This window comes from Myzus persicae, unplaced genomic scaffold (genome assembly GCF_001856785.1).
Source record: "Myzus persicae strain clone G006 unplaced genomic scaffold, MPER_G0061.0, whole genome shotgun sequence".
Taxonomy (NCBI): domain Eukaryota; kingdom Metazoa; phylum Arthropoda; class Insecta; order Hemiptera; family Aphididae; genus Myzus; species Myzus persicae.
This window is the reverse complement of record NW_019104266.1, coordinates 1,614,593-1,639,868: the sequence shown is the minus strand read 5'-3', so window position 1 is coordinate 1,639,868 and position 25,276 is coordinate 1,614,593. Positions and strand designations below refer to the sequence as shown.

General features: G+C 31.9%; 2 protein-coding genes across 2 annotated transcripts; one reads left to right on the top strand and one right to left on the bottom strand.

Moving 5' to 3' along the window:
- Positions 1 to 8,040: 8,040 nt before the first annotated feature.
- On the bottom strand, positions 8,041 to 9,357 carry LOC111040694 (translation initiation factor IF-2-like). Its single transcript, XM_022324699.1, has 2 exons — positions 9,228 to 9,357; positions 8,041 to 8,499 (listed from the first exon to the last, which is right to left on the bottom strand). The coding sequence occupies exons 1-2, from the start codon at positions 9,237 to 9,239 to the stop codon at positions 8,149 to 8,151; spliced, it is 363 nt and encodes a 120-aa protein (XP_022180391.1). The 5' UTR covers positions 9,240 to 9,357; the 3' UTR covers positions 8,041 to 8,148.
- A 1,641-nt stretch (positions 9,358 to 10,998) lies between these two features.
- Positions 10,999 to 21,200, top strand: LOC111040693 (kinesin-like protein KIF19). Its single transcript, XM_022324698.1, has 11 exons — positions 10,999 to 11,123; positions 12,377 to 12,574; positions 14,269 to 14,613; positions 14,858 to 15,099; positions 15,594 to 15,818; positions 16,364 to 16,527; positions 17,575 to 17,729; positions 17,819 to 18,032; positions 18,765 to 18,897; positions 19,885 to 19,992; positions 21,044 to 21,200. The coding sequence occupies exons 2-11, from the start codon at positions 12,485 to 12,487 to the stop codon at positions 21,198 to 21,200; spliced, it is 1,833 nt and encodes a 610-aa protein (XP_022180390.1). The 5' UTR covers positions 10,999 to 11,123; positions 12,377 to 12,484.
- The last annotated feature ends 4,076 nt before the right edge of the window (positions 21,201 to 25,276 follow it).

The following is a 25,276-nucleotide window of genomic DNA, read 5'->3' as shown; positions in this document are numbered from 1 at the left end:
TGTGGACTGCGATGACGAATGGAATATAGGTACTTAAAAGTTGAAACACATAAATCGGACAACGGAATATTACAAATTACGATAAAAACATTGTTGTCACTATGCGCTCGATAACCCAAACGGTATGCAACCCGATTTCCAGCTCGCATGGAAATTAATACAAAACTCGTACACATAATTATTTTAATACTTTTTATTATTATTGTTATTTATTATTAATAACATTTGTCCACCGCGCAGCAGTCTACCGCCACCACGGTTGTAGTCACCGAACGCCGTCTACGTATGCACGCCCTTCGGAAAGCCTACGTGCGATCCTATTAGCGTGCGTGTGTATACATTTACAATAATAATCGAATCGATCGAAAAGTGTGGTTCGGACAATTTCGATTTTACTCTCATAAACGCGGCGATGAGCTAATGACGAATTTATTAACCGAGGTCAACGAAAATATTATTATGCTCGTGATTATAATAATAATATATGATGATTATAAATGATTATGCTCAGTAGATCGCATAATGCCTATCATAATAATATAATATTATTAATTGATAGTACCAATAAGATGATAATAAGAACGGCTGTGAATTTGTAGAAAAAATTTTTCTTTTTAGTATGCTGGAAAACACAGTCACTTTAACAAGACAATTGAGTTAGGTAGGTCCTATAAGTAGGTATTTAATTTTAAAATTTTAATTTTGTTTTATTTTGCATTTTTATGCACATGATTTTTTAAGTTTTCTTAAGCATTTTTAGGCTATTTTGATTCTGAGCGTAGCGAATGAATGTATTGATTTTACAATGACTCCAATACTCGATATCAGTATCTTTTCTGAAAGCAAATCTAGGAGGTACTTTTGAGAGGTCAAACTTGAAAAATCCTAGTAGTCTTAGAAAACGTTTTGAAAAACAAAAAAAGAATTGGAATTTTCTGTCATTTTTACGAAAAACCATTTTTTGTAAAAATAGATTTTATTTTTTTTCGGTTTAACTTAAAAACTAATAACCTTAGACACTTGAAATTTTCACCAAATATTTATATTAACATTTTCCAAACAAACTAAAAATGTCAAAATATTTCACTTCTTTTTAAGCTATTTATAGGCTTGAGAAATGTATCATTTTTGTAAATTTTTGTCAGTTAGAAATTCATACATGTTTTTCTTTTCATAACCAACATTACAATTTTAATAGAAGATTCCCAGCCAATTTTTCTAAGTCTATAAAAAAAAAAGTAATTTATAAAATTATGTTATTTATACCCATAAGATATTTTCGATATTTATTTTTTTTTAACCATTAATTTTGATGATTTAGTATAGTACTTATATTGAATTTTATAGTGATTTTTTAAGGTTTTGTGTGAATTTTTTAAGGTTTTTAATTCACAGCCCTAAATGTATAGGCTATTGATTTTAGCTATTATATATAGGCAGCTGAGGGTGACTAATTTTCTGCAAACGATTGGTTGGACAATTTATTTGTTGCTTTATTATAACTTCAGAGTTCAGACTCTTCAGAAAAATCTCAAATAAATGTGTATTGACTGTGACAAACATTGTGGTTGGGGTCACCCTTTACACAGTAAATTACCGGGTTATATAATTATGATTGGTATTTGTACAAAATAAAATGTCTGTTGACTATAGTAAAATATTATATAATATTGAATGGATTATTTATCGGACAGCCATCAAATAGTTCAACGCCCTCCAACGCAGGTATTTTTGTATTATGTTTGATGAGTGTGTGTATCGTGTGGATTGTGGATACACTTTTTACGTGTTTGTTGGTTTTGAATGTTTTTTTATTAAAACCCTTAACGGAATAATACATTACACAAACCTAAAAGTGAAATGAGTAAAAGTTATTTTTTATACATTTCATGTTTTTACTCAGTTTGTTTATAATGTAGCATGCGGTACCTATAAACTATAAAGTAAAAGGTAATTTTATCTTTTAAGCTGTGAACGTTTTTAAGTTCTGCCATCGATCTGTAGATTTGTAGTAAAATAATAAATAAATAAAATTCTGTATCTAAATGATGTACTCGTGTATCTACCAAAGAACTGCACGCATGTAGTATAATATGCTTCCTACGGGAAAATATGACATACCTTCTATACCATAAACTTACTTACTCTTAAATAATATGCAATATTTTTATATAATTTTATTATGTACGGGAAAGTACCTGTCACTAGAGTTATTAGGATAAACAATATATTATTATAATGGTGATTACTGATTACTATATTGTAATAGATAGATAGCCATCGTGAAAACTTGTAAATATCCACCAAGGTCCAAGACCCACGATAACTTACTTTTAGTCTTTAGATATTATACTATTTTAGTCTGAGTCGTTCCACCTCGCTGTGTTTAGCAACATATATGTTAGACCGTCAACTGAAATAGGAATGAAGGTGGTCCACATAAAACAACAAGGCAATTCAATTGACATTTTCTGATGGGATGACTAAAACAATATAACAATTGATAATACTCGATGACCGTCAGCAATTAATCAATTCAATTTGAGTTCAATAAACTGTTATCAATCAGTCATCAGTAGGTAAAATACAGTAAACACCCGTACAATTTTTTTTATGTGTAAGGTGTAACACAAGACAGCAAGGAAGTAGTGATAGTTAGCATATTACAACCTGCAGAAGTACCCTGAATGCATCTAATCAGTACCAATGACTTGATCAGATATCCGATCAATATGTCAAATATAATAATTTCTGATCCACCCACTTATATAATTCTAAAATGCTAACATTCGATACTTGAATATTTTGTTTATTAATTTGCCGACCATGTATGTTATATTTATAAGTGTCTAATCTGTTTGTTAGTGATGTATGAAAATATTAAATACTTATTTTGCACTACTTACCCAGTTAGGTGATCTGCCCCCCTCCGCGGTAAATACGTCACCGTACTTACTTACCTATCACAAAAAGTAAACGTTTAAAAATACTCATCACTCAATCATTGTATATTTGTATGTCTATAAGATGTCCACGTTTCTGCCCAGATTCCGAAATGGGAATACCTACATTCATTAATTTACAATTTATAGTATATATCATTATTATAGTGTTTAAAAAAAGTTTGAAAATCAATAATATATATTTTTATTTTAATATTGATTTAACATTGTTTAATACTGAACAATAACAATTATAATATTAACATAATATATATATTTTTTCTGATGCCATTATACTTACAATACGACACGTTATTAATAATAATTACAGTACTACATATTTCTTACGCTCAATCAACTAATGAAATGTAAATGATAAACACACAAATATCTATTTTAAATAGTTGATATAGTTATTACTAGGTCAAAAAGGCCCCATTTGAATATTATAGGTATAATGTTGAAAACTTAACTTATGACTTATGAGACATAACGTCATTGCTTGTATAATATTACTGATGCAAAGAAAAGTGAGTTGAATTATCAATTTATTCTTCATCGTCTGTTTTGTTTTTTTTAATCTTGGGTAAGTGCTTCACGACTTTAAACATTTTTTCGCAGAGTTCTAATCCCATACTACTGACGTCTATGTGCTTATAATCATCTATTACCAAAATCAAAGAGTACAGATTAGTACTTTCCAGATTTTTTCTATCGAATGCTTCCGGAGCGTCGAGAGATAGTTTTATGTATTCCATAATGTCAAGAATCATTAAATCATCATCATCGTCATTTAAATCCTTGTAGCTGTGTGAAGCTCTCTTTACGTTGTCTTTGGCTGTATTCAATAATGTTTGCAATATTCCCTCTATGACATCACGTGTATCACCTTTCATACCAGGTATATGGTCGTTCAACATGGCTTCATTATTATTCAGGAACACATTAATCTCATCGTTTAACTGTTGGAAAATATCTATAGGATGGCCGAAGAAGGCCGTCTTGTTGGCGAAATTTGCCAACGACACCTGGATTTTTGATATACCAACACGCATGGATGAAGGGTCGGACTCCTTACGACCAGCGTACTCCTTAGCCAAGCGCGAGTGCACCAGCAACGTTTTCATGAACTGATTGAACAACGCAATGCCCAGTACCTTTATGCCGAACATAAACTGTGTACCCGTCGTGCCCTTGCGAGTGACCAGCCGCTGGATGATCGCATTCGGTGTGATCCCTACGCCCGGTTCTGGGGTTAGGCCCAGGTCGCCTAGCATGTCGCATTTGTAGTCGTCAGATTTCATCACTCCCGGGACCAGTTCTTGAGTGAGGATTATTCGCCATTCCCGGTCGTTCGCCAACACCCCGCGCAGTATGTTGGAAGCCGCTTCCATAGGTTTGGGAGTGAACAAATCACATCGGACGGCCGCCAGACAGCTCAAAACTACGACGCACAAACACAGAAAACGCATCGTCGACGGGCTGACTTCGGCGGTGGATTCGAAACTGTGCGTAAGGCTGGCAAGAATTTTCCTGCGCAGCGATGGTTCGCGATAATGCGTATATACGTGACTTTAGGTGTTGCGGAATACACCTATCCGCCTACCCGTACTCGTGGGTACGACATTGCAGTAGGTACGAGCATGTGTGCAACTGGTTGTTTGTTTTCACAAAAACCACCGAGCAGAGCAAACATCGTTCGCGTGCTTTGCTCAAACATGCAAAATGTGTTCGAACTGTTCGAAGTCGACATGTATAATGTATTAAACTATTATTAATATAGGTAGTTATTGTAATCAATAATATGTATAGTGGGTATGCACTATACAGTATAATACTTATAAGCTCATTAAGTATAAATTATAACTATTAACTAATAAGTTTTATTGTAACTGGTCACTGCAAGATTGAAACAAATTCCATGTTGGGCTGGCGATATGAGTGTTGCGTGTATTCTATACGGGTTGTATGATTCCTTCAAAAATCTTCAAGCCACCACTATTTTAGAGCTTATATAAAAGAAACGGATGTCAGTTTTATTCGAATTAAGTAATGCAAAATTTTAATATTTCGATATCGACACTGCCTTGGTACTCTACAGTAGTACAGTTATAAGATTCCTTCGACTGTGTATATTTATTTATATTTTATTCAAAATATGTAGCCTCAGATAGCCTAAGCTGAATTAAAATTAGGATAAGCATTATTACGTCATTAAAATATATTAAATTTTCAGTATTATTGCAAGGGTTAAATATAAAAATGTATTCATTTAATGGTCACTAAAAATGAATGATCAAATTATGGGCCACTAAATCATGTTTAAATGATCATTAGCTCACTATCAGTTCATTAAATTATAAGTGATTATTCGTGATATGGGGCACAGTAGTTGGACTTGGGGCGGGAGTAGCCCAGATTAGAAGGAAAAATGAGAAATTTTCCAGGGCCCAAAAAACATTTGATCTGAAATTTGAAAAAAAAATAGTTTTCATTTTATTTGTATACCTAAGCACCATTTTTTAAATTAAAATAACTATGTAGGCATTGTCTACTTTAATTTGTCTTGCCACTCTCATGCCCGATTGCATGAAAAATGTATTCATTTAATGGTCCAATAAAATATAATGAGCCAATCATGGGCCACTAAATCAAGTTTAAGGGACCATTAGATGACTATTGATTCATTAAATGTTTAGTGATTGTTCATGCAACCCGACATCATTTCTTTATTAGTTCTTTTATTTTTTGAATAAATTTGATATTTTTTTTGGCATAGGTAGGTATTTCTGTTTATTATTGTTATAAAATGTTTACATCCGTAATCTGATACCAATACATACCAAAATTAAAATAAAAGACCAACAAGTTATCAACAATAAAATATTAAATTTATTAAATTCTTTGTCCACATTTAAAGTTGTTTTAAATTGTATTATGAGAAAATGAATAGTTCACATGAATTTAAATAGTATATATATGCGTATAAAGTTGCGTCAACCACCTGCAGTGCAAGTTATTTATCGTATTTTTTTCTATTGTTTTATTTGTATACACAGGTTTGGAAAAGCGCAGAGGTTAGGTTATCACAACAAATATAAAATTGTTGTTGTTATTACGTCTTACAAAATACAGACTAAAGCAGTAATATGCAGGCTGATGAAAATGCTATTATGATTTTAATATATTTAACTCATATACTAAAACTTATAAAACAAAATCATTTTTAATTTTTTTTAAATGTTCATGTTTTTTAAAATTGACTCTCATGTAAAAATGTCCATTTTAACCTGTCCAACATTCTTTAAATCTAAATATTTTTCCAATTTAAAATATTGGACACTCATCATTTTTCGTTCAAAATATAAAAACACTTTACTTCCGATATAATTCTACTTTAACGAAAATATAAAAATTATTCCGAATACAATAGTCAATAAACAATAATCACTGTTAAAATATTTCTACTTGTAAAATAGGTCAGGGGGGGTCGAACCGCTGGGCCTCCCCCAATTACGGCCTTGTGCATGTAATAATACATTAATTAGATACGAATTATACGAATTGTATGATAACGTCAGCGGCCAATGCATGTTTCTATAATGTGTCTAAATGTCTAAAAATGTCTAAATGTGTCAAAAAATAAGAATTCATAGAACATAATGTCACTATAGTGTCACTAAGTGTATACCGATGTGCCTAATAAATATAATACCTACCTTAAATATTAGATTATACGCCCATCGCATTGTGCGTTATTAATATAGTAGGTTCATTCTAGCTGCTATTAGTAATGCCATTGACCCTAACTATAATGATTCATCTATGTTCTTGACTTTGTTGTGTTTATCAGTCATCTCGGTTTATATAGAAGAAAAATCCTATCTGAATAAAGAAACTAAGTATTTGACATCTCTGCACAATTTTAAAGGGTAATGGCGTATATTCTTTGAAATAATCTGATATATTGTTACAATATCAGTTAACAAATATTAAAATTACATATGAACGATTTATAAGCATTTAAAGTTCAAATGTTGATAAAATGTACGAATTTTTTTATGGTTATTTTAATTTAAAATTTGGACGAAATTACATATTGAATTACCAAGAATGACAACTAAAGTTATTTTGTTGTAATTTAAAATAAAATCATGGGTACATAAAACATTTAGCCTTTAGAGTATATTATTATATTTTATGTGCACAATGACTAATGAAAATAATGAAATAAAAGAAATGTAATTTTTTTGACAAAAATGTAATTAATCTACTGCAGTACTAATGCAAAATAATAAAATTAATTACTTTCATCAAAATAATGTCATCAAATGTAATAAATTACTAAGAAATGTTATAGGCTGACAGACTACTGTCTTCGCTCAGAATCGTTTTTCGTATACAATGATTTTATATCATTGAATTCAAATTTAACACCATTCTTTACAGTAACCCACTAGTAACCTATTGTACATCAGAGCAACATCCACTAATCCACTATTACTTGCTTTTTTAAAATGTGTATCATAATATCCAAGGCTTGTTAACTGTGCCACAGAATATGATAAGCAAAGAACTTAATCTTAAGACGTTAATTAAAATAATATTTAGTTTTATTTTATACTATTTGAAAGTACTTGCATACTTGGAGATTTTTAGAACAATTGTTTCGAATTTTAATTATAATTTCAATTAGTGTAACCATATAAGGCGTAAGCACATGTATGTAACCGATTTTTATACCGAATTAAATGCACATCCTAGATAACTAGTTATTTGCCCGTAATATAAATGTAGGACATATTAATAATATATAGGATGAGGTACTCTCATCTTTTACAAAAAACATAAAAAATACGAACACCTACATACGATAAATTTTCTTTCTTCTAATCAAAGTTATTTGTTTTCCACTTATTCTTGTAATAGTAAAAAGTATATAATCATGCATTCATGCCAATCCGACGTTTGCGATGCTGCTTTTATAGGAAACAATATTATACAATAAGTCATTGGAAAAAATTAATTTTTATTTACATTTCAACAAGACATATTTTCATATTTTTGAATACATTCCAATCAGGGTTAGGCGATTTCATATTTTTGTAAAATTATTTCGTCGAGAAGCAACTCGGGACAGCACAAACCATCACGTCGCACTTCTTTCCGAATATGGCTGAGAGTAGTGACGAGTGAAAGCGGCCGTTCATGGGTAGTAAGTGTACGGGGAAGCCAGGGTCTTGGCAACGTATGGGTAAGTGGTGTACGATGAGACGTATGGGGCGGCGTGTGGAGAAGCAATTGCGTAAGGCGCGGCGGCGTATGGGGCGGCCACGTAAGGTGCAGCGGAGTACGGTGAAGCGGCCACGTAAGGTGCGGCGGCGTACGGTGCGGCAGCCACGTAAGGTGCAGCGGCGTACGGTGCAGCGATGGCCACGAACCGTTTGCTACGATCGGTGCCTGAAACGGCAGACGAAGGTGACGACGATTTGACTTCTTCGGTTGCGGGGGCGGCGGCGGCGAAGCACATGACTGCGGCGAGCACTGCGAAAGTCACCTGAAACACGCACAAGTTGCATTTGTATTAGTTGTTTAGTATTTTATTATACATTGCGTCATAGACTTAAAGGTGATTATTAAGTGTTAGTGTAGGTGTTCGTACTTAGTGTCGTTATCAGATGGTTCCGAAACGGGTGGCGTTTTTTAGGAAAATATAGAATCTCGAAATTTCCAAAAAACCTTAGGCGAGGATCATCAGTCATTAGTGTACTTTGATGTAGGTATATATTAAACATATTTTACAAATAATGGAAACAGTTTTATACTTTTCTGTATAAATGGTTGTAAAAGTCAGTTATAAAACTCTGATCAACATTTATCATCATTAATTTTTGACTTCCACCATTCTAAGCTCCCGAATATTTCTTTAATTTATTGTAAGTATTACGATAGTAATTTAATAACCTATTGCAAAAACTTGTAATATAAAAAAAAAAAAAAACTACACACTATATTATAATTTACTATATACTATATAACACTGATATTTTTTTTTGATCATTGGACTTTATTAGAGTTAAACTGTCATAAAGTCTAATATATATAATAATATATGTGTTTATTGTGTATGCACAATGTTCAGACCCTCGAGAAATGAAATTAAGAGCCTTAACAATATCACGTATGTCGTATATCGTATGATCGCGAAACGTTTGATCATTGAACAATGAACAGTGCCGTTTGAACGAAGAATATGAGTTATTATGAGTTCCCTATTCGACTTACTTGGAATTGCATGGTGATTTTGTGTTATGAGTTGGTTTGATTTTCTAAGTTGAATGATTGCGGCTGAAGACAGGCGACGACTGATACTTACCACCAGTCAGATGATCCGTTTTATACCATCCGCATTTACACCGCCCTCCGTGATAGTGACGCCCATGAATTACCATTCTGCTCACAACAATCATATCCAATTATAAAACTGATACCGGTGCCAATATTATGTGATCAAATGAAATAATAAAATGAAATATATGTAGCCTGATGTCGTTGTCACCTTTACACTTCGGATTAGAGTTGGAGTGGTGAGGTGTGGTATTGAAACATGTATTATATTCTTTATAGTTTATATTATTATGTTATATCGTTGTTATGTCGTTTTCGGTGTGAGTGGCCTTTGCTCGCGAAATCGACTGATTGCACTACGTCTGTTGACAGTTTCGTAAAAATACTTGTCTACATAATATATACCACAGTTTGATAACAACTAAATGGGTACCTACTCAATCCTTTAGGAAAAAGTATTAAATAATTTATGATTTTAAGTTATATGAAAATAAAATCTTTCAGACATGATGCTTGTAATTGATATTTCAATTTTTAGTTTATATGAGTAGTTGTAATTTGTAAAGATCCGAAATAAGTAACTGCAATAAAATTTGTTGGCTTATTCCAATACGTTGCACATAGGTACACACTAATATGTTTAATAAATTATCCAAAAAAATATTAGTTGTGTGTAGAGGTACATAAACGTTAATTGACAATATATCCATCACACTTTCAACTTATTAGTTTAATATCCATACATAATAATTTATAACTACTAATTACCAACCGACGGCTGTTGTGAAAAAATTGTCCTATATTTAAAATTTTGATATTGTACCCAACTATTGTTTTACTTATCATTAGTTTATTACATCATCTGTATCAAATGCATTATATTTAATAATACGTATACAGTACGTACCTATATTATTGTTGTCTGTGATGAAGGTTCTGAAATGTTAAAAAAATAACAATTTTCTAATGTCGCGTCCTTAACTTTGAAAATCCACACGCAATAGGTCTTGCCGTATGATTAAAATTAAAAAATATAAAAAATTGTAATTTCGGTCAAAATAATTATCCTTGTAAAAAACTCCTCCGTTGAAAATAATTCCAAGTCTGGGGGATTTTATAATCCAACAATGTCCAACAAGTTACCAACAAATGGGTACCATTTATTTCATAATAGGTAATATGTGTCTGTTATGATTGTGATGCTAACTTTATGAGGGTAAAATAATTTATTACCTAATTGATACATTTTTTGACGACCCACGTGTATATAATTTTAGTCACCTGTAATATATATAACTCCTATAATGCTGAATTGTACAGGACACCTTTTTTACAATGAAGTTACCATAGGCCATATGAAATCACAATAGTGCCCTTTCACCTTAGAATTACTTTTGGTAATTTGAGCTTAATTATACAAATCAGGTCCATAAACCATACAGGTCTATTTAAACTTGATTTTTTAGTAATTCGTGTAAGACTATAACCATTAATATACCTATTTAATATTTATTAAAAGAGACGGTAAGGTAACTTTGGCATAGACTTCCACCTTATTTATATCGAGGCTTTCATCTACATAATATATCTATTCCGATACGATTTCTATTAAACCGAAACAGTAACTGATAGATATTATTTATAAAGTAAAAATCAATATTTATCTTTTTCTGTGCTATCGCATTGCTTTTAAAAGCTGATTGATTGTATTTGTTTTATCAGACTATCGTTGTCGAGGAAACTGAAAAAGAAAGAGATGACGTACTTCGACAAAAAAGGACCGGACAAAAACGTTATGCGTTCGATGTTGTTTTCGATGAAGATTCCACTCAGGTAAAAGATGAAACCAATAATTTAACGAGTAGGTTTAATTGATTATTAAAACCGTACCCCTGCATGATATATTATGATAAAATCGATAACGTTAATAATTATTATCTATAATATTTCATTACATTTATGACCCGTTATTCCACCTGTATATGTATTTTTAATGCCCAAAACCATTTTGTTATACATACATATATTATACCTACATTAGTATATTCCACTTATAACATTGGCAGTTGGCACACCATAGAAATGGGGAATTGATGCGATAAAATATCTACAAAAAAGTATTGAAACAATTTTAATATAAATATATAACCAAAAATGACCTTTAATCCGTTGGACAGTGTTAAGTGAACAATAATGGTCTAAACAAAATTTAAACACCGATAAGAGGACGCCATAGTCGCATGCGTGGTCTCTCGACTTACAGACGCATAACGTATAGCAAACTGTAAGTTCTAAATATTTCATTTAACTCTGTTATGTTTAATTTTAAAGTAAACTGACTTAAAGAAATAAGAATTAGTTAAATATTATATAAATTAATTACTTTAGAATTAAGAATATTATCCAATGGATGACAGTTTTTTTTTATATATTTTAATTTTAAAGTCGGTTATGAGCAATTAAAAATAATTGCAAACTATTTGTATGTATTAAAATGCTCATAACTCGCTTTAAATTAATATATAAAAAAGAAATCTTACACAACAGAATTAAATGAATTATTTAGAACTTAAAATTGTCTATATTGTGCGTAAGTAAGACAGAGACATGCGGGTATGACGTCCTCGGGCCTCTTAATGTATTTTAAAAAAATTCAGCACAAAATATTAAATGAAGATGATGGATATATTCTGAAACAAATTTTAAGATGGCTTAACATTACTCAGAGCTCACAGAAAAAAATTCAAATCTAATAAATATGTTGTCCCTTTATAGTTATAAACTATGTCAATATTATATTCATAGTGTATCAAATTGTTATCAACTTTATCATATATCCACCTTAAGTATCACAAAAATGAAATTGTGTCTGATATAATCAATAGTTAACTAGGTAGTTAGGTACAATCCACTAAAATTCAACTATATAGGTACATTAGCATTTTTTAATGCTCAGCTAATATCAGATTTAAGCATAAACACGTAATAAATAAATAAATAAATAAATATAGTCATTATACAGGGGCTTGGCTATATTAAAACGATGATGATAACTGTTGGTAATTTTTTTTATTAAATTCGTTTAGGACGAAGTGTACGAAAAGACGACCAAAAGCTTAGTGAAAGACATACTCGTCGGTTTTAACGCCACCGTGTTCGCGTACGGGGCCACAGGCAGCGGCAAAACACACACGATGGTTGGGCATGGTGGCGAGACGGGCATCATGGTCCGAGCTATAAGCGATTTGTTCGACATTGTGAGCAAAAACGCTTACCGATACACGGTGAGTGGGAATGAAACATTTAATAATATTGACGATAGAGTTAAATACTATGGTAAGCCCGACAAGTGTCGTTTTTCGGGTACATTACCTACCCATCTACCTATATAGATAGGTACCTACCTATTATGTGGAATGTATATATTATTATTATTATTATTATATTATATCATAGTTTTCCGCAAAGTTAGTATAATTTATAATTAAACGTGTAGATACTATGCGTTATGAATATCGTTCCATCGCGGTCGAGTCGTTTGTTTGCTATGCTGCAATCGACCATAATACCGGTAACTCAAAGTTGAAAGGGGAAAAGAAAAATTGTATTTGTTATTAAATATTTCGAGACATCGAAACCATTATCGAGATCGTGGAGTGTTTGAGACGTCGTCACATAAGTTCGAGAATTACAAAGAGTCGGCTACGTACTAAAGTTGATTGTTGATGTTGAACAAATCATGGCATATTGGTATGGCGAGGTACTTTCTAACTCTGCGTAAGCTTTAAGCGCATTGCACACCATATAGACATTATTAACAAATACCAGAACATCTGACCTCTATAGTCTAAACATGTCATAACATTGTAATTTATGGACTGAGTGAATATTTCTGTTTATGCATTCTTGACATGTACTGTATTCAATGCGTAAAATGTTTTTGAAATATCTTAACCTTCAAATAAAATTAACTAAACTCGAAATTTTAAGTAATATTAATTAAACTCAAACCCTATAAGCGTATATTATTTATATTATTTGACCCGCTGCAAAATTGAGTAATGTGTGTCTATGCAAATTTAATTAATAGAATGATATCAGTTCTCTTACAACTCAACTTATATGATACGTTGATTTAATTATTTATCAAACGATGTAATTATACCTTCATAAACGTTTATAATTTGTAACCATCTCCTAATTAATGTAATATTTACCCATAATTTTTTTTTTTTTATTAGCCTTTATAAAAAATTTAGCTTAAAAATTAGTATATTTACCCATCATAGTTAAGTTTATTTAATGTATTTTATTATTTAAAGAATCGTATATTATTATTAATATTATCCACTGGCCGTGCTAACTTCTAATATCTAACAAGGTGACATATGTATAATACCTATACATATACTTGAGTTATTTATTCATTGATTATAATTTATAATTAAAACAGTCTCTGTATTGTATCTAAATAGTACTCAATGAAAATACTAATTAATAAAATGTTGGATTTTACGAGTCCGTATATATTATAATAAAATAAGCACAATAACTATATTTTTATTTTTATTATGATAAATAATCCTTCAACAAAAGGCGAAGACAAATAAGTCAGATGTGATAATTTAAGACATTACGTTCCCCGACTTCCAAGTTCTAAATTGTGATTGCACGATTAAATATGTGGGTGCTCCAGAGGTCGAGCAGTGAGTGCCCATTGAAAAAGTTATTTTACATATTTACAAGTATTTTACTTTGGTTTTTCTTTGACACCTGTTGACTTTTAGATACAGCTAATCTATAGGTAGTTTAACATTAACGGTGTGCATATTCTGTACGTTTTTCAATAGACTTGAGTGCGATTTACGTAAGTGTCATTTAAAAAAAAAAAACGTTACCCATCACTTACACAAGGTTTTCTACAAATTATTATTTTATTATTAAAATTGTATGTTATATTTTAATTGTGGGTGTGCAGGTAAAAATGTCGTATTTAGAAATATACAACGAGAACATCCGGGACCTCTTGAACCCAGCGTCGGGTTTCTTGGAGCTCCGCGAAGACACGTCCAGGAATCGGAACATTCAAGTGACCGGACTTTCAGAAGTCGTAGTAGTGTCTATTGACGAAGTGATGGGGCTGCTGCACCAGGGCAACCGGCAGCGGACAGTGGAGCCGACGGGCGTGAACAAAACGTCTTCCAGAAGTCACGCGCTGCTCAGCGTAACGGTATGCAAGGCGTCCAGGACGGCGACGGCTGTGCGGCAAGGCAGGCTATTCATGATCGATCTGGCGGGCTCCGAAAGAGCCAGTCACACCAAGGTAAGAGGATGTAATAATGTATCGCGATACGACAAAACGATATCCGCTGAATTTAATATAATAAGTTACAGTTCACTGTTCACTAACCCTACGAAATTTCAGGAACTTTTTTCTTAAATTTTACATTAAACCATCGTTACGAGTTTTTAATTACAATTATTAGTATCATTGGAATTATAATAGTATATGCCTACATGGTTACACCAATAAATGTATAATATTTTCAATATTTGATGGATTTCAGAACCGAGGAAAACGGCTAAAAGAAGGGGGGCACATCAACAGATCTCTGCTAGCCTTGGGAAACTGCATAAACGCCCTGAGTGGAGGAACTAACCCGCGATTCGTAAACTATCGTGACAGCAAACTTACCCGGTTGCTTCGTGAGTCCCTTAGCGGAAATTGTCGGACTGTCATGATCGCACACGTCAGCTCGGCGGCGTCGCACAAGGACGAGACCAGGAACACCTTGATCTACGCCGCCAGGTGACTAGTATTATAATAATTATTCGTCTATTAGTATCTTAGTTTCGCTTAAGTATCTGTAATATATGTATATATTATTTTACAGTCGTAAATTGTCAAAAACATGTTAAGGGTTCTTTTACGATGCTAAGATCATCAAAGAGGCAACAACAATACTTGATTATTTATATACTTTTATGTTTTATTATTAGCTTTTAATGTCATTAGTCTGGAAAAAAAATCACCATCGTACAACAATTCTCTATTATTTAACTTTCTATAAAAATACATTTTTAAAAATTTTTAAGGCATTTATGCATTTTTTAATGATTATTTTTTAAAATTTAAAGGACAATGTAATGCCCTCTAAAGTTATGATCACATAGGTATTATAATCCACAATATATCCCCGAACGTCCCTGCAGAAATCCGACGTCGGTCACAGTGCCTCGTCCGGGCCTGTACGGCTGTACATATTACATAAGTTAACAGAGCTCATTTATCCTTTTTCGCAGAGCCAGTGGTATCTCACACAAGGTCGAGCGGAACGTTTTGAACGTGTCGTTTCAGGTGAATCAGTACAGGTCAGTTATATCTGACCTGCGTAATGAGATCTCTCGGCTGAGAACGAAACTGGACGAGGGCCGGACAAAGTCTTCTAGCGGCCAGCACAGCGACACGCCTGTGAATCAGATAAGGGACCAAATTGTAGGCACGTTCCGCGAACAAATGAAGCTCAGGTACAGTATACTTGTCTACTAGTTGGGTAAACGCTGTGTCCGATCTAGGGTGGAAAAATGAAGGTTTCGCCCACGTGAGTAATTTTCTTAATTTTGTTTTAGATGCATCGATGTATTTTTATTTTATTGTTATTATATAGTTAATACATTATTATTCACAAACCGGATAAGTAGATGGGAAACACAATATATTGTCATTTTCATCATTAAAAACAAGATGAGTTATCGAAAAAATGAGTTTCATATAGATCTCAACTTAAAATGCACGATTAAATCATAATCTTTGACATTTTCAGAAATATTACATAGTTAAAATTATATACATAATAAACGTTATAATATGAGCGAGAGTTCAACGTTCATGCAATTTTTGAATGAAAATTTGCAATGCACAGATAAGATTGTCGAAGATAACAATAATTCGCAGCCACCCTACTCATTTCACAAATATTTACTTAAAGTTCTTTATGCTGAACCTATACAGTCACCCTAAACAACTTTTCAACCAATTTATTATGTTGACAACAGCCATGACTGCGTTACAGGCGAAAGCTGATGGACATCGACGGACACCTGTTGTCGCTGGGCGTGGAAGCCGAACGGCAACACCAGATAATCAGCCAATGGGAGTCGAGAAACAATAGACTGTACTGCAGGAGGACCAGCAGCCAGCGGAGGCCGAACACCAAGGGTTCCAACAACACTTCAAGTGAGACAACAGGGCATGAATACCCAAAATATATGAGGAGCATAAGTTGTGCTTAAAATAGTTAAGTTATGCTTCACAACTTAACTATTTTAAGAGAATTTGAATTGACTCTATTCCTGTAATTCATTATTTATTATTAAAGACTGGATTTATATGTTTCTACATATCGTTACTAAGTATATGCAGTCTTATGATAAGAGTAAAAATGTGAACGGTTAGTTCAATTCTTAATTCATAGGAAAATTTTTTTTTGAATATTAGAGAATATTTTATGAATTAGGATATATTTTGTAAATTGTTAGAATAAAATATTAATACCAATATTACGGTAGGTACCCTTAAATTTTTTTTTATCATTTTGATAAAAAGAAAACATGCTGTGTTATACTACCTATCATAATTTGCCTGCTCCATTCACTAAACATAGTTTCTAACCTACCTTTTTATCAAATATTTAAATGTCCAAATATTTTGTTTTGAACTTTTACAATTACGTATTCAATTGTTGTTGTGTGTGCCATATTCAATACTAATTAATTAAGGGAATGTTTGGTACTAAAAATTTTTTAGAATCAAATTCGTACTTGCATAAAACGAATTTAAAACGTACTTAGCAACAGATCAAAACAAAGGAAAAAAAGTTGCGAATGCAACAACGCCGAGCCCTATAGTATTTATTACTTAATAGTGTTATTACTATTAAGTATTATTATAGTATTATAACTATTTTTTATTTAAAACCGTACATACTTTATAAAGTAATTAGTGTATGAAACCATTAAAACGAAAAATTCAAATACATTTTTAATTTCAACTTAAAGGATTATTTATAAACTAACTAAAAACAAATATATTATTGCAATAGTAATAACTAATAACACTAGTGAAGTTCTTAAATTGATAGGAAAATTAACTAGCAAGTTAAGTAAAATATTAGCAATAATCACATTTTGGCTCCGCCAATAATATACATTACATACCCTAGTAACATATCTAAAAATATAATTATATTGTAAATGAAATATATATTATATACACATTACGCAGACGCGGATTCCTTTGACAACGACCAGCTAAACATGCACCAGGCGTGGTCGGATCTGAGTTACATTGAACACGAACAGGAAAGGTACGTGGCGCTGAGATCCAAGACAGTGAGCGAACTGGACACTGTCCGGCAACAGGCGGTGGCCCTAGAAAATGTACCTATAATATGCGAGCAACTAATCCTCGGTGATCGAGGAAAAGCCCCGAATATTTTTTTGAAAAATCCTTTTTTTTCCCTTTATAGAACCTTCCGAAACGTCTAGACTCGGAGACGGAACGCGAGCTCCTATCGTTGATATGTCGGGTGCACGAGTTGGAAGCAGACAAAATGGCGTTGCAAGGTGAAAGGCTAGTCGAGTCGTATGAGCTGCGCCGCAGAGGAGATCTGTTGCACAAGATGCACAGGCAACAGCGCATCACCGACGACATTATCACAAAACAGCGGCAGATCATCGAAGGTATAATAATAGTATAATATGTTATGTATGTAATGTGTTCCGGGGTTGCAACTGCTGAAGGGGTGGAGATGTGGAATGAGATTATAATAGTATAATTATATAATATATATATAGGTACTTAAGTAGTTACTTACTATTTTGAAGACAATTGCGAAAAACGACATAATATTTATGGTGCGTAAAAATTGTTAGTACAAGTATCTATAGTCTATACTATATTATTATATAATATTTATAATAATATACATTTATGAGAACACAGCAGATATGTTTACTAAATCTTGACTATTTCGGGAAACAGGTTAATATTTTTTATCGTCCGACTACTTTTTCCTCATCATAGTAAATATTTAATACTGTATACTATGTATCTAATATATTTATGGCGAATGAAAGGCTACGAAAGAGGTCGAAACTTGAAGGGTACATCATATTTCATATTTTAATGAATTAAAAAAAACTGGAAAGTAATACATTTTATTACTTATAATTTATATAGATGTATATTATTATCTCCAATCAACCGTATGCTTTGTGTTTTTCATTATGTATTTAAATTTTTAAATTTTATATGCATATTAAAGCGATTGTAAATTGCACGGCGTGATATCATTCCAACAAAATCCATGTAGGTACCCACATCAAAAATATAGAGAGAGATAGTCAATATTCTATGTATATTTTATTACGCAAAGAGGATATTTTACGGTGGTCGAATTTCTGATTTATCAGGTCAAAACATGCCGTTACCGACCGATCTAAAAGACCTTTACCGATCGTACCAGCAAGAAATACACGCCAACTCGTACAACACGGACGTAAACGCTATACCACTGACGTCCGCCATGCAGTCAATCGACAAGAGGTACGTTGTTGTTATTGATAACTTAATAACAAGCAAATATTTAAAAAATAGTTATAGGTAACCCGTATTTAAAATCAATGTTATTATTATATGATAGAATCATTGGCGGTACATTGACGGCGTCTAGTCCCCATAATTAAAAGTAAAACGAAAAAGTATTTTATTAAAAATAATTATATAGTAGGTATATTATACTATAATATACACGTAAGTATATGAAGTTAATTTTTGTAAAGAATAAATATCATGATGTGTTTTTCTTTAGGTACTTACTATTTAGTAATAAACTATATAGTTATTATCTACCTAAGTAATACTTATTTTATTTTTACATAATACTAACTGAATAATCCAACTTCGTTCGTGAAAATAAACTAAATTGTACGATGTCATTCAAAAAAGTATAAAAAAACCTTAAAATTATAATGATTAAAAATTTCAAAAATATAATTTTTTTTTAAATGTTATTTTGCAATGACAACAGTTTATGTAGAAACATTATCTAAAAACTAAAAAGACAAAAGTTGAAACTTTTCGAAATAATGAATGCAGACACTTAAATGAAGCGCTCTATATATTTGTCCTAAATCATGGGCCCTGATCATATAGGCACTCGCGGTCCCCGCCGGTTATGTAATGTGTAGGGAAATACTAATTAAAAAAAAATATAAATTAAATACTAATTTAAATAAATATTTTTATGTAATTTTAATATCGGAAAGTTTTTGACACATGTGTACGTTTCGTTTAATTTTGAATAAACTGATGCTAATTTTATTTTAAATATTTTTAAGTTAAACCTAACTTATAGTATATGCTGCTGAGCTGCTGTATAATATATGCAGTTTAATATATTGAAATGTCTAATAGTTCAATCGCTTCAGCATTATACTCGCTTATACATAACAATTTTAACATAAACAAATTAAAAATTATTTAAAGCAAGTTTATCCTATTATTAATACTAGTATGTGCTATAAATTGCAGTTTCGAGAAAGCAACCATCGACGACCAGCCGGAAAAAAATCGGACATATACCGCTGAAAGTCGCGTTCAACCGATTACTCCGGAATCGAGACTATGCACGACCTCGAGGTACCTATATACAATATACAAAGTGATTTGCCTGCTCATTCTATTTTTTTCATTTAATAATGAATTTATTAGAACACCTACTTATATATACTTTCAAATGATTAGATTATGAGGATAATAAGTATAAGCCTGTGACAAGATATGGGGGAAAGCTATGTCAGTTTTAAAATTATATTAATTAATATTAATCCATCAAAAATCAAAATGTTGTAACTTGTAGAAATAGTCTGAGTTTGATATGCAGGTGCCTATTAGATTTAAATTAATTTTATGGTTTTATAAAACAACTCTATATGTAGTACTAGACACTATAGCGAATAGCGATCCTATAGTAATACTATATATACCTACATCCTTAGTAATTATCCTTAGTATATAGTAAATACTATAATATACATTTTAATAACTCATGCAAAAACTACTCGTTTGAGTTTGTATTTAGATGCATCTGATCCATCAAAAATCAACATTTCATATTTAAATTCATGTGCTTTTAGGGCGACTTGTGCCACTAAGTATAAAGACTATAAATGATAAAATACAGTTAAAATTATTTTTTATACAAATATAAAACGGTGACACCTAAATCGATACTATGAGGCATTACTTTATCTAACGGGCCACAATAATAATAATAGTATAAATTTAGAAAAGAATATCAAATTCAAGTTTATAAATTAGAATCAACCCAAACAGTATATTAGCATAATTTGAAATTGCATTTTTATTACAACCACGTGATAGCGACAAAACTGTTTTCCTAACAATATTATTGTGTTTAGTGGCACCGAAACTAATAACTATAAACCTTATACATACAACTAAGATATTATACCCTGATTATATTTATATAACTCGTAATTGGTCGAGTGGGTGAACATTCGGTGATGAAATTTTTAACCTACAAAACATAATATTAATATTTATTATCATGACATAAATCTGCTTGACTATGTGTGTATACGCACATATTATATAAACGTACTTCGGTGCTACTGAATTGGTTTTATATTATATTATGCTAATGCGCGCTCGATACTATTTGTTACAGCAACGAGAGCTTAGCTGCTGGTTTCGACTGGGAAAAGGACCTCGGAAGTTTGCCGCCTATCAATCAATCGACTGTCGTTCCACACTCCAGAGACGAAATCCCGTCGCCCGTTCCGGCTTCCGTGCTGTTTCCTCCGATTTCCAATCGCTTTAAATAAGGTTTTTTTCGTTTCTTCCCGATTCCCCCTCTATGTCTAAAATATAAATAACAAATAATAGGTATGACATTATACTGCAGTATACATCCAGACGTCGAGTATCGCATATAATAGGTACCTACCTATAATACTGCCATTTGTTTTTCTTCAATACATCGATATAATATACATAGACATTTATTATTTAATATTAATAAACCCAATAAATAACAGTTCTAGGTCATACTGTGTATTAACCATTTGTGCAAAAAACTAATAATTTGTGTTGGGTATATATATAGTCATAGGCGCAAATTGACTAAATTTTTTGGGGGGGACTCAAGTTCCACTCCCCATAGGCTATAATATAAGTAAAACAAATGTTGGAAGGAAACACTCTCCATTAAATCTCTCACCCACTCAGCAATTATCATTATCGATATAAAAATACGAAGTATTATATTTTTAGAATATATTTATTTTATTTTGATCTTTTTCGGCAAATATACATTTAAAATGTCTTCTGTATTTATATTATTAGATAAATCCCTCTCAATATGTAGCGTAGATAGAGTTGAGAACTTAGTCCGATCCATAGGTTACCTCAAAAACTATCACAATAACAATTTTTTTTCAATAATTGTATTTTGTAATTTGTTTAAGTTTTTAAAAAATAAAAATACTTAGTACCAGAGTATAAAAATTAGAACTAATTACTAGATTTTGAACTGAGGGGACTTGACCGAAATTTGAGGGCACCAAGTCCCTGCAGAAAAGTGTAGAACGAAATTTATCTATACGATTTCGTATTTAAGTTTAAATATTTAATGTTACAATATTGTGAAATACTTTTAATATTATGACAGTTATTCTTTCATCACGAATGAATCATTTACTACCTACGATAAACAATAAACATAAATATACCTACTTAAATATTTTTGATTATTAATACATAACTTTATAACTTATAAGTTCGAGAATTCGTCTATGAAAATACGTGATTTCCATTTGCCATATTTTACCTTAACTTCTATCACAATCGATGTGTATTATACCAATCATTTGGTCATAGTAAGTTATGAACCTATTATATGCATTTATTAAAAATGATTAGGTAATGTATTGTATTAGAATATTGTAAGTTGTAAGTTCGTAACGTGTCCGTTTTTATGGTTGGCAAAATACTACTAAAATTAAAACGAATGCAATATTTTACGATCAACAAATATATTCAACGTTTTCAATCGATTTGAATATTATTATGATTTTATTATGTATGTACGATAATATTCATAAATGTACCTACCTGTCATAGACGCAAATAGCATAAAGTTTTATGGGGACATCAACCCACCCGGCCATCTCTCCCTTTCCATCATATTATTTAGGTAGGTACTAAAAATTATTAAAATTTAGTACTAAGTACAGTCGAATCTCGATGGGAATACAAATAAATTCAACCTATGTATTTTTTCTAGTTACATACCTCATACACCACTTAAAAACACTTCAAGCGGCAAGACAAAATTTAAATTATCGAGGTTTTTGACTAAGGCCACCCAAGTTCTTCCAGCCCTCACCCAATTTGTGGCAATGTCATACCTACATATAGTTTCTACTTGCTTCCTTGTCTCGTATCGTTGTATTATTATTTTCTTGGTAGGTATACCTACTAGGTAAGTACGTATTATACATTTGATTTTCCAAATCGGCGTAACGAATGCGGATATAAAATATTATGAGCAATGAATAATAATACAAAAAAAAAAATTAATAATATAGTATAATAAATATAAAACAATAATAATAAAATGGAACAAGGTTAGTAATTGAAAATCTGCTACCAAACGTCATAGAAGCTACAATATTGACGAGCACTGGTGAAGGAGTAACAATATTTCTTCTGAAAATTCCCATGATACCTTCAGATCTGCCCTTCAATTTCAAAAGATGACGATTTCCAGTGAGATTGGCTTTTGCAATGACTATCAATAAATCTCAAAGACGATCTTTGAAATGTTTGAAATGATAACTCTGCAAATCAATGTCAGTATATCCAGTGGTCGAAGTGGGGGGGAGGTATACGGAGGGATGACATCCCTCTACTTTTTTGTGTTTTCATTTTTCATCCCTCTACTTATTTTGTCTAGAATAACGCATTCCTCCTAAGACTCGTGTTTTAAAATGAAATAATTATTATGATTTTTATATTTATAGGTACCTATGTATAAGAAAACTTTTTATTTTTCGTATAGGCCTAAATCTGAATTGTAAGGCATCCCTCCACTTATCTTGAGCCCTTTCGACCACTGAGTATATCATATACTCATATTGTCATATACCATTTTATCTACTTATACACATAGTCAAGCGTAATTGGTACATCGTCATTTATGACTGTCCTAACCTGACAACTGGTCCGATCGTAATACTCGAGATCCTACAGACCTCTCGGTTGGGGACTCAGTTCTAAAACCCCAGGAGATAAAAATAGTCCACCTGGGGTGGAGTAGTGAACCCTTTCGGTGTTTGGGGGAAAGTGTTAGGTAGGTTCAGACGGCTGCATCCGAGTTAGGTCCTAAATTTAAAATTGCTGCACTAGTTCGGCCCCGGATTTTTATAGTTTTTACACTAGTTGGGTCCTAAATTGTTTTAGCTACAACACTTGTTCTTGAATATTCTTTGGTAAGTACTACTCTATACTAACATTCTCCTTCCCATTTTAACAGACTTAGGATAGTCTATGATCTATTTAGACCACAAGTATGGTTAAAAATGTTTAAAATGTATATTATTTTATTTTGATTTATATTATATAATTATTTTAACATTTTTAATACTTTTTCACTTACATCTATATGGCTATATGGCTATATTTATTCTAATTACTTATACTTTAATGGAAAAAAAAACAAAAAAAAATAACTGTAAAAACATTTTTAACCTTACCTATAGTCTAAATAGATCATAGACAGTCCTAAGTCTGTTAAAATGGGAAGGAAAATGTTAGTTTAGTGTATTACTTACCAAAAAATATTCAAGAACTAGTGTTGTAGCTAAAATCATTCAGGACCCAACTAGTGTAGTAACTAAAAAAATCCGGGACCGAACTAGTGTAGTACCTATAAAACTCCGGGACCGAACTAGTGTAGTACCTACCTGCGATAGTGCGATTAGCCCCTAGTTCTAGTACTCGGGACCCAACTCAGATGCGCCGGTCTAGACCTAAGCTTACACAATAGAGGTAACCTAACCTATAGTTTGACAGGTAATCGCTCCTCACGCTATCGGCTGCGGTCATCAAACTTGAGGTCCTACGGACCTCTTGTCGGGTGGTTTTTTATTCAGATTTATGACACTGAAAATCAATCAAATGAAAATTTTAATTTTTTCTGTTTTATCGGTACAACATAGGTTCACATTTTACCCTCCGTTAAAACCGACAACACATAATTACTCCATAAATGTAAGCTTAAAAACCCGTATTTAAAAAAAAAAAGCACAAAAGGCATGGTAAAATAAAGCGCTCGTGCATGCATATGCACATGCGCACACGCAAAATCTCAAAATGGTGAACTTCATTAGGCTGTAACTCTGAAACTAAACCCAAACTCTATGTTCTGAATTCTTGACTTCATCATCGTTTTCAGTATAGGTACCTGACTATATGTTTAAAAAAAATATTAGTACCTAACAATAAATACCGTAAAAATATATGGATATTTGTTCAATAAGAATATAATATTGAACATTTGGGCCGTATGGATAAATCCATAACTTCAAATACTTTGGGCCTTAATGAATGGTTTAGTCAAGCTGCACATTTCTCATTTTCTTACAAATGGGATGGGTAATAATATCATTATCTTAAGGTAGATACCAAACTAACATACCGCCCGATTTTAAGAGGTTGAACTAAGTAATTTGAACGGACATAAACCATCAAATATTACCTATAAATTATAATTATTAAAATTTAAATTCATATGAAGTGCTCAAGAGTTATCCCATATTACCCACTGTTGGTCATTAAAAAAATGTTATAATGAGACTAAGTATTATATCTATATGTAAGAATTAAGTTTTCGCAGTTC